Below are 10,199 nucleotides of genomic sequence, written 5' to 3' on the forward strand. Positions count from 1 at the left end.
GATTCCAGTTGGAATATGAGCGTCATATGTTTCAGCAGTTATAAAAATATATTACGGGGAAATCTCGTCGAAAATACTTCGACTTGGAGATGGACGATGGTATCATTGAACTGTAGAGAATCAAACCCGTGAACCCGGATGTTAGTGATCCGATACCACCCGGCTGAGCATTAAATTGTAAGCATGTTTCCTCCATAGCATCTTTACTGGGACTGCAGGCGACCGTTTACTAAACTTGTGATCGAATTGGTTTTGGGACTTAGTAGGTGAAGCCTTCAAAACCTTCAATCAGACAGTCATTTTAAGGTTACGTAAGTTAGCATAATGGCCAGTTGGTGACATTGGAAAATCTAGAAAACATGAATTGCACCACCAAGCATCATATATTCATCGAATACTCGAAAATTACTAAACGGTCACTTTGAATCGGTCCAGTTTTGAAGTTGAACAACCAATCCGGTTCGGTTTCAGTCCTGGAACCGGTTTTCGCCAACGAGCCCTATATGGACATAACCGGATTTACTGCCGACCCTAACCAGCGATCATATTCGACTGCTATCGGTGACTGTCGGAGTCCGATTTACCGCGCGGTTTAGTAATAATTGTAACACTTTGACGTAAACAAAATTGCTATCCTGGATTTGATATATATCAGTACTATTGGCAGCATGTTGACCGACTGCGCTCTGCTATCAATCTACCAAAAATTCAAATTTCCAGCCCACTGACGCCTCCACTATGGCACTTCCAAGCGCTCTTCCCTCCCTCGGTGTCCGCGAGGCCATTACCGATGCACTCTACCGCTGTGTCATTGGACTGGACACAGCCGACGTCGCTCTCTTTGATTCAGGTTTCACTCAGGACGCTAGCTTCGATCTTAACGGCGATGTCATGGAGGGCTTGAGCGCTATTCACACGAGATGTTACGACTTTATTGCAACGCTAGACACCACCCACTTTATTACCAATGTTCGCGTGGACGTCAAGGACGGGGAATCCAAGGCATCCATGACCGCCTCTGCACTAGCTCAGCATTACCGTCATAAACAAGGAAGAGAGCCAGGCGCGACACGTTTTATGACAGGCAGTTTGTACTTCGTTGACTGCGTTAAGGATGGTGAGGACGGACTGTGGAAGATCAAGCATTTGAAGCTTCAGTCTATCTGGACTGAGGGTGACCCGGGGGTTATGACCGGGAAATAAGGGCTACGAGCTCCTTGTGATGCATGGTGGTCCATTTTGAGTAGGTTGACGATACTAGAAATGAGACATGCACTGTCGCTTATTGAAGCCTGTATTCTCAGGACACTATCGAGAGGCAACATTCCAGCATCAAGCCGTGCGAGAAAAGAGAGCACAGGACGATGATATGTCTTGTCTTGTTTATACGTGTGATCAGCACACTGCCAACACGGCATCTCCTAGAAATGAGAGCAAACCATGTCTCTTCAGTCCACTCGGCGTCTCTCTCGACTCCGCGTCGCCCCTGAATGTAGGGATACTTTAATAACTCCGTCCAAAGTCGCACTATATCAGGAACCCCTTAGGAGGAAATGCAATTGTCTGTGCCGTATTCCGTCAACGCATCAGTCAACTCGCCATCCAAACCCGAATACACTTACGCTATCTCTGCGCCCGAAAATGCTATGGAGCCCTCACTGCACACCTTACCCACACACGTCAAACGCGGAACTGGGGAGCCGAACTGAACTGGACCGGCCATTTTACAGTGGGTAGCTCTTTTCAATGAGCGCTAGTGATTGGCCGCGTCCGGTAGGTTCGTTGGGTTGTACATCTCGATTCTCGACGGTTAACTATGGTTGAGAGCCATGAACATGAACGCTCAGCTAAGTACGGCAGTGCCTGAGCTGGCCAGTCAGTGGATAGCCGGTTCAGGGTTTGGCACGCCTCGCTCTTAGCCTCGACAATTTGCGTAACCCAACCCCCCTTCATTCGTAGAGCCTTTGTAGATCTTGACAATGCCTATATCCGTACGTTGAACTGTCAACAGCGGGCTCTAGGTCGAGAAACTCGAGACCTGGTTTGATCCGCTTGCCATGTTCAAACAAGAAAGACGATGAACTTATCATTGACGAGGACAGGCGCCTAGAAAGCAAGGATGTCATAGAGTAGTTTGTTCGCGCAGTTCTTTATACATATACGGATAGCCAATTTTGTGAACCTGCGAAGGATAAGCTGTGCGTTCAATGGACCGTAAATCCGCCAATGTCTCCGCCTCCCGGAAGGACATACACCGCTAATCACATTCTCCCGTCGTCCAACATACAATTTGGACATTATTTGGTGGGAGATTACGATTATTGGGCTACTAGATAGAAACAGCTTAATAAAAGGGCGAGCACATACTCCAAATATAGCAGTGGGAATTGGATGGATTATCTCGAATCCATTCTCAGTGTTTGGGAGGGGCCACTGCGAAGGTTGAATGATGTTGCAACAGAAGATGAACAATGGATGGGACTGTTGAGATTCTAGTTGCCTCATAGTCAGTCTCAAGAATTGTATATCTACTAATATACTTGAGAGTACACGTCTCCAGTGACCAAAGTTATACTTGAGGAGACATCGCAGAATATCCCTACGTAATCAGGCTAGTCGAGTTTGCTGCTTGTTCTCAACTGCCAGGCTTTTTGTGCCACAGTGTGTCTCAGTCCACCAGGACCACTAGTGGATTGACACTTATTTTTGGGCTCGTGGCAACCTAACAATTTGCGTTGGCTGTCACGTACCCTATGCCTTGCATTTGACATAACCTTTGGTACAGCTCGCTTGGGCGAGTATGACGATGATGCGAATCGGCTCTGACTAAATATATACAGCTATGTTCTAAAGCGAGACTGCAGAAGACAACTTTCAACAGGGTTGTTATGATTCCCATGATTTCTATTAAAACTGCAAAGTGCACTTATTACACACAACTAAGAAATGACACGCAATTAATGGATGAGCTTTAGGTCGTACATGACAACGATCATATATAAACTGAAATAGCTAATACCCCGTCCGCCTGGCCTTAAACTTAAGCCAAACGTACGCCAGCAACCTCATTGCGATCGCAATAGCGATGACCAGTCCTACCCATAATCCTGTCCAATTGCCGCCATACCCCCTCGCATCCAGTACCGTCTTTCCCGAAATCTTGCATACCCCGTCCTCAACTTCAGTGGCAGCATACATGCATCCCGAACATCCTCCTTCTGATGTCCAAGGACAGGAATACGAACGTTGCTCCACTTCATTGAAAATCATGCCTTCAAACACGTATCGCTGATAGTCTATCCAGTAAAATGTGTAATACCAAAATTTGTTAAGCACATTCGGCTGCACGAGAAACCCACCGACCGCCATCCACAGGCCATTCGCGAACGCTGTAATTGCGAGCGCGGCAACAAAGATTGGCGCAATAGTGGATACCAGCACGACGAGAGACTCAGCCGCGATAAGGTCGAGAAAGAGCCACATCACGAAACGGAAAAATGCTGTCGCGCTACTACGAAAGCCTGTCATCCAGTACTCGACGACTGCAAATAAGATTGTTATCAAGAAGAGGAAAGGAAGGCCGACAATAACATTGGCCAACAAAAATGCCGCTGGACCGTACAAGTTCTCGTGGGATTCCTTCTTGTACGTTGCGAGGTCTTCTAGGAACGCAGGAATATAAGCGACGGTCATGAAACTCATGAAGGCCGAGCCGAAGAAAATCGCATTGAAAAAAGACTGGATTGTATTTTCATTTGCACTAAGACGAAGCCATACAGTGCCCATGAGAACGGCGAGACCGACTATAAAGACATCAGTATGAAAACGCGACTCATAAGCGACAAATAACACTTACGGTACATTATAACTCGAACGCCATACGCGAGAATATCTCGATAGCCTTTGATAATCGCTCGTTGGACCAAGATCATAGTATTCCTGAATGTGATAGTAATGCCAGAGAATCCTCCCAGTCTGGAGATATCAGAGCGAAGATTTCTGTCCAAATGCTCCTCAGAGACTGCCTTACGGAGTACAGCTTCCAACAATTTTGCTTCCTCTGACACATTCCATGCACGACAGAGTTGATCGATCTGGTCACCGTCTCCGATAATTTCCTTAGTCAGCTGCAAATGGGAAGACCGTTCCTTCGTCGCAATGAAGTCTGTGTTCGTAATCTCAAGCAGGAATTCCGCTGGATTGTAATTGCTTGGTACAATGAGACCTTGTTTGGCAAAGTAATCTGTGACTTGATTGACGGGTCCAAAATACACTTGATTCCCTTTGGACATAAGCAATACAGAATCAAAGAGCATAAAGGTCGCTGTAGATGGCTGATGAATAGACGCAACTACAATCATCTACTCGAAGTTAGACTTAGTTTATAATTCCGACAACATAAAATAGTGACATACACCTGTTGCCTCGGCAAATTCTTTAACTCGGCTAACTACTTCATACGCAGCGACGGCATCCAAGCCGCTCGTAATTTCATCCAAAACCAGAACGACACAAGAGTTGTCGTCACTACCGCCTATATTCGCAACAAGTTTCTCACCAACACTAACCCTCCTCTTCTGACCGCCACTGAGGCCTCTCTGGATAGGGGTACCGATTTTAGTATGGGCCTGCTCGGACAGGCCCAGTCGCGAGATAACGCTGTCGACATATTGATACAGAGCACGCTTTCCGCCGTCGGTTCCACGCGAAGCTGAGGTGCGGCCGAGTCTGGCGGCGAATAAGAGTGTCTCCCGAACTGTTAAAGCACCAATCAATGCATCTTCTTGCTGTACATAACGGACGCGATTTCGGATTTGTTTGTCATCCCGCGGTGTTGTCCCATCTAGCCAAATTCTACCGTCGACGGAAATAGTGCTTCTATTAGCGAGTATGTCGAGAAGACTGGTCTTACCGCTGCCAGAGGGACCTAGCACGGCAAGCATGTTCCCGCGAGGTACACAGCCGGAAATATCCGAGAGAATTATGCGACCTGAAGCAGTCCGAGCCGAGACATGGGCAAAACAAAGAGAACAAGAGGATCCATCTGCAATAGGGGTTGACTGGCCGAACTCGAGGTCAAGATCGTTCTCCGACATGATACTGCTTGCAGGCCCACAAATCGTAGCATTGAAAGCTTAGAGAGACTTTTACTGGGGATTGGCAGATATATCACCAAAGGAGCTCGCGCGTGATACGTTTTCTGTGTCGAAGCGAACATGCATATGTTGTTTTACCTTTTGGGACTGTAGTCGCCGTTCAGGGGCAATGTGGTCGCCGATACCCTCAAACACGTCTTAAACGGCTGACAAAATTTCATTTTCGCATTTTCAGATTTGAAGTTCGGCTCGACCAACTTTCTTTTCGTTTTTGGTGTAGCCTTTCTCGTCTCGACCACATTATTACCTTAAGCCCGGAGCAAATATGCGGCTCAGATTGTCCCAAAACCTAAGAACTTGCCGTACATTGGTACCAAAACACGACTGCAAACGCGCATTCCAATGATTAAAATACTACTGCAGTCGAACGCGTCAACGTTCGCTATTATTGGTAACACATCCACATTCGTTTGCTACAGTATTAATATATTAGTGCTCAAGCTCGGCGTGCTCTAACACTTAAAGAGATATCTTGAAAGGCGACGGAGTCGCTACTCCGAGCTTGAGGAGGGTATTGATCCTGGGCAGCGAGAAACACGATGAATCTGGCTTAGACCTTTGCAGAGAGCGTCGTGAGAGACGAGAAGCAGGCGGTGAATAGTAGATTGAGAGTAGATTGCATGTTAGAGCAATAAGAAGCCGATGGTGTTGACTCTGGCGAAGTGTATTATGGTAGCAAAATAAACAACCCAGCTAGACTATCACATATCCACATAAACAAGCAGGTGGCCGAGCGGTGGTTAGGGCCGCTAATAGGGGAACTCAAAACCAAAATCTGTTTTCTTTGGACCTGCAAAGATTTGATTTTCGCTTTCAGCTACACACGAATTTTGTCGGCCGTTTAAGATGTGCCAAACCGAACGGGACGAGACTTACCGGATTGGTTTTCTCGGCGACCGAGAGCAATGGCCTCCAGCTCCCCAATTACGAAGCTGTAAAAATTTTGGTCCCCTTAAGCCAGTCCATAGGTTATATCTATAAGCTGCTACGGAGTGAATTATCTCATACACTATGTTTCAGGGCAGAATCTCAAACTTATGGCGGCACTGGGTCAGCGAGGTTAAGCCTATTAGATGCTAGAAAATCCACTTGGAATCTTATAGCCCCAATACCTCAAAGAGGAATCCCTGGAACCTGTCCTTCGAAGCTGTAATGATGCCAAACCTGAGATTCTCTAGAAATCCCGCACTGTCGAAAGGAATAATGCAATCCTCGACGTTTGCAGCTTCCCACTCATCCCGGGGATAAAGGTCCCTCATCCTGAGTCCAAGGGTAACGGGAAGATCATCCACCGGAAGGCGCAATCCGTCTTGGATCAGGTACTAGAAGTACGTGAGTATATTATGCTCCACAGAACCCATGTCAATAAACTACTCACAAATTTGTCCCGCGAATCAGGTCGCCAAACTTCGATGAATACTTCATTCAGCTCACCAGCCCACGTATGACCATTGTACCCGAGTAGACCATAGTAGCCTTGCTGGATGTTCGATTGAGAGGTTTCCCCTATGGTACGTGACATTGCTGCCATTTCGGCTCGCCAATCTGTGATATCCCGATATGGAGCAGTAGCAGGAGATTTATACCGTGGCCTTTCCTTCAAGCATACCAGTATAACAGCATTAGCTCCCTTTCCATCTATCCACATATCCTTGTCATCTAGAAGCTTGTCATAGACTTCGCTATACCCAACCTCAAGCGCGATCAACAGTTTATCTTCGCCATCCATGCGTACATAAATAAATCCGCCATCTGGCTCTTTTCTGCTCCTCATGTACCCACCAGTGAAGTGCTTGGTGGTAGATCCAACTTGTCTAATATATTGTAGAGTATGCTGACTGCGTGTAGAGAGGTATTCTTCGATGAATGCAAATATTTTGGAGTCGATCCAGCGTGCTGCCCCTTCGTTGATGCTGCTGGGGGCCGTCACCACCGTCACTGTCTCTGTGTAGCTATTGTATGCCAAGGATGGATATCTATAATGTCGAATACTGTTAGTCATTTTGGAAACCATGATAAACGACTCACCTCTGATCCTCTGAAATACCTGCTGCCGACTTTAGTTCAGAAAACGCTTCGTCCAGTTGCAAAAACTTTTCATAAGGTAATTGGACATCTAGTCGCTGCTCTAGTGGATTTTCCTTGAGAAGCGTGAATGCCCTATCGTAGTTAGAAAGCGCCTGCGAGCCCATAACAGTGATAGTTTTTGATGTGTCAGCCAAGCAGACAATTCCGTCTCAGCGTTCAATTTAACCCGTTTGCTGTGCACATCTGCCTGGTCGCTTACGGGAGTGCTCTCGGGCATTGTGTTGATCTCACGCATAACACGTGTTGCCGGATCGTCGTCCACCGCTTTTCTCTTCGTAGTGTGCCCCGTGGCATCTCCTATGGGATTTCTCTCACACTGCTGGCTGGAATAGGGGCCCTTGAAGGAGTCGCGATCTGCGCCACGCTGCGTGAGGCTCGGCTGCGGTTATTGTACTCTCCGGAAACGGCGTCCATGACGTAATTATTTTGACCTTTGCAGTTGGTGATGATTGCGAGACGAAAGTCAGCGAGGGAGGAGCTAAAAGTATGGGAAACTCTTCTGATGCCGCCTGGCTTTGTTTGTTGACCGGTCATTTCGATTTGGACTGACCAGAGTGTCTCAATTGTCACAGCGCAACAACTGTTCCGTGCGTAGCCGTGACTAATATTTTGTGCTTATATCTCAAATTATTTCTTCCGTTTCCTTCTATTGAGGTAATTTAGCATTTAGTATCCACAAATCATGGTAGTCCAACCTCTTAGATGTGTAAAGAACGCGCCCTTGAGGGTATCGTACCGACTACCTTTTGTCAGTTAGAATAAACCTGGAAACTATCACCTCGTTCACAGATCGAGTTTTGCTGCGATCCAACGTGTAACTACAAAATAATGATGCCAGATATGTTAATTTAGCTTTCTAACCCGGCCCAAACGCCAGAATATCCAAAAACCAAGATTTAATGTGACATACACATGAAATGAAATAATAAATTGTAAATGCAGCTCTTTAAAAATAATCTCACAGCGACCTTGCAGCTGCCGCCACAGACTGGAAAGCCACAAATCCTTTCTAGCCCAACTTCTATTCAGCATTTGGCTAAATACAAGTCAATGAAAATAATTACGTAGACGCCAATACAGATGCACCGAGAGGATCACTGCTAGCAACATCCTGGATAGACTCTAGCGATGCCTGATTTGTTTCAAGAGAGGTGGTAGCAGAGGACGGTGCAGATCCGATATTGATTTCGTCGATGATAGGAGGTGTATGCGAAGATGAGGATCCAATGCCGTATGGATTTGGATCGCTATACCTGGAGGATGACGAATCCATGACAATTAGGTCAGATGCTTCTGACGTTCGTGTGCTTGATCCGGCGACTGAAGGCCGCAGTGTAAGGTCAATCTCGTCAGTCGCAACCTTTTGGTATTTCGTAATGATGGGGAAATATCCAGGGTTTTCCCTGTAGAGCATAACACAAACAGTGATAATAACCGCTATCCAGTAAAAGTTGTACATCAGAACTGATCCATACGTTGCCGAATTTTGCCACCCTAGTTTTTGTTAGTGAAGTGCATCGACCATGAAGAATGGACGTACCAAATAGGGCATTGAAAATCATCCAGCCACCGTCAAAGAGTGGATTACAGCAGTTGACATGCCAAACGCTCTTGCGGATATCATAAGAACCAGGTCCTGAGCCGACTTCGGCAATGTCACCTCCGACTAGCTGCGACCACTCATAGTTCTCGAAATACCAAACTCCTCTAGACATGAGGCTAGCGGCAACGAGATACAGAAAGCATGTGGAGAAGATCAGGAAGAGCTGAATGCGCATGTGGTAGCCACCTTGGTAGATAAAGTATCCAAGGGCACTACCACATAGTATTCCGGCAACGACGGATAGTGGCACCGACCTAGGTGACGCGGAAAGTGTCACACCGCCGATGAACACGATCGCTTCGATGCTCTCGCGTAACACAGTGACAAAAGGAAGGATAGCCATAGCGTATTTGCTGGAGAAAGAGCCGATGGTATTCCTACCGTCGGTCTCGGCCAAAGCGTCTGCGATCTTGTGTCGCCATTTCCCTTTCATCTTGTTGAGGCGGAGCATAGCAAGACCCATGTAAGATATAATAAAACCTGCGATGATGCAGAACACTCCTTCCCATATATCTTCAGATGCGGACCAGACGTCCTTTCCGAGGCGGTACCACGCAGCGACGCAGATGCCGCCGAGCACGAGGCAAATCGAAAAGCCGAGCAAGGCACCGAACCAGACCTGGCGTACTAGCTTGCGGTAGACGGTCAAGTCCTCATCTGCGTTGCCGATGCCTTGCTTCAGAAAAGCGAGTAATACGGAAATAATGATCGAGGCTTCCAGCGTTTCTCGGAAAAGGCTGTGTATTGTTATTAGCTGGGTGCACACGACCAGGGACGAATGAAATTCCTCACATGAAGAACACGGAAACATCAAAAAGTTCATTGACCGTCATGATCCACGAATTTTTTGACTGATTTGCCACACTATCTAATATCCACTGTAATCGGAGAGTCGTGCGCGATTACACGATGGCAATAGCTCTGCAAGTGAGGACAGGGGCGGCCTCTATAATCCCAACCAATGGGATAAAGTTAGAAGAGCCAAAGTTAGTTTTGAAGCTAACTCCCATGTGGCGTCTAGAATCAACGCCAGATCGATCTGATAACATATAGCTGACGTTATCAGATGAATGTCGCCGTACCATGACACTACTCGACTGCCGATTGTACCATTCAGCTTGAACTTTGCCCGCGTGTATTTTCGTTGTAACGCATACGCTGCAATGTGGAAACACAGAGATTACTTGCGACACTACATGGGCAGGCCAGATATAACAATAATCTGTGCGAAAATAATAACTGATGGCGTTATGATTCATTAATTCTTCTCCAGGAATCCCGCAGAAACGAGAATAAGAATGCGGTACACCTGTACAGTGAGGGCAGCGAAAATGCCATGTAGCAATGTGATT

The 10,199-nt window shown here is 46.7% G+C and overlaps 4 protein-coding genes across 4 annotated transcripts; 1 reads left to right on the plus strand and 3 right to left on the minus strand.

The window, feature by feature from the left end:
* The first annotated feature begins 382 nt into the window (after positions 1–382).
* Positions 383–1,322, plus strand: V1508DRAFT_226766 (uncharacterized protein). The gene has a single exon (XM_066936293.1). It carries the CDS (start codon positions 739–741, stop codon positions 1,201–1,203), a length of 465 nt encoding a protein of 154 aa, XP_066794127.1. The 5' UTR covers positions 383–738; the 3' UTR covers positions 1,204–1,322.
* Positions 1,323–2,993: 1,671 nt separating this feature from the next.
* On the minus strand, positions 2,994–5,280 carry V1508DRAFT_226802 (P-loop containing nucleoside triphosphate hydrolase protein). The gene is made up of 3 exons (XM_066936294.1): positions 4,416–5,280; positions 3,857–4,361; positions 2,994–3,803 (listed from the first exon to the last, which is right to left on the minus strand). The coding sequence occupies exons 1-3, from the start codon at positions 5,094–5,096 to the stop codon at positions 3,013–3,015; spliced, it is 1,977 nt and encodes a 658-aa protein (XP_066794128.1). The 5' UTR covers positions 5,097–5,280; the 3' UTR covers positions 2,994–3,012.
* A 973-nt stretch (positions 5,281–6,253) lies between these two features.
* V1508DRAFT_405764 (uncharacterized protein) lies at positions 6,254–7,658 on the minus strand (the record flags this gene model as incomplete). The annotated part of the gene is made up of 5 exons (XM_066938720.1): positions 6,254–6,478; positions 6,535–7,132; positions 7,185–7,316; positions 7,385–7,541; positions 7,562–7,658. 5 exons carry the CDS (start codon positions 7,656–7,658, stop codon positions 6,254–6,256), a joined length of 1,209 nt encoding a protein of 402 aa, XP_066794129.1.
* Positions 7,659–8,304: 646 nt separating this feature from the next.
* V1508DRAFT_434196 (iron permease FTR1 family-domain-containing protein) lies at positions 8,305–9,680 on the minus strand (the record flags this gene model as incomplete). The annotated part of the gene is made up of 3 exons (XM_066942016.1): positions 8,305–8,738; positions 8,785–9,584; positions 9,640–9,680. The coding sequence occupies 3 exons, from the start codon at positions 9,678–9,680 to the stop codon at positions 8,305–8,307; spliced, it is 1,275 nt and encodes a 424-aa protein (XP_066794130.1).
* Between the last annotated feature and the right edge of the window lie 519 nt (positions 9,681–10,199).

The sequence above is a fragment of the Lipomyces doorenjongii genome (genome assembly GCF_038497915.1).
Source record: "Lipomyces doorenjongii strain NRRL Y-27504 unplaced genomic scaffold V1508scaffold_51, whole genome shotgun sequence".
NCBI lineage: Eukaryota > Fungi > Ascomycota > Lipomycetes > Lipomycetales > Lipomycetaceae > Lipomyces > Lipomyces doorenjongii.

What these genes read in the sequence shown, in the direction of transcription:
- V1508DRAFT_226802 (XM_066936294.1), bottom strand. Translation starts at nt 5,096, where the DNA reads ATGTCGGAGAACGATCTTGACCTCGAGTTCGGCCAGTCAACCCCTATT. An exon ending in AATTTGCCGAGGCAACAGGT is followed by an intron (nt 4,362 to 4,415) that starts GTATGTCACTAT and finishes AACTTCGAGTAG; the next exon opens with ATGATTGTAGTTGCGTCTAT. An exon ending in CGTTCGAGTTATAATGTACC is followed by an intron (nt 3,804 to 3,856) that starts GTAAGTGTTATT and finishes ATGTCTTTATAG; the next exon opens with TCGGTCTCGCCGTTCTCATG.
- V1508DRAFT_226766 (XM_066936293.1), top strand. Translation starts at nt 739, where the DNA reads ATGGCACTTCCAAGCGCTCTTCCCTCCCTCGGTGTCCGCGAGGCCATT.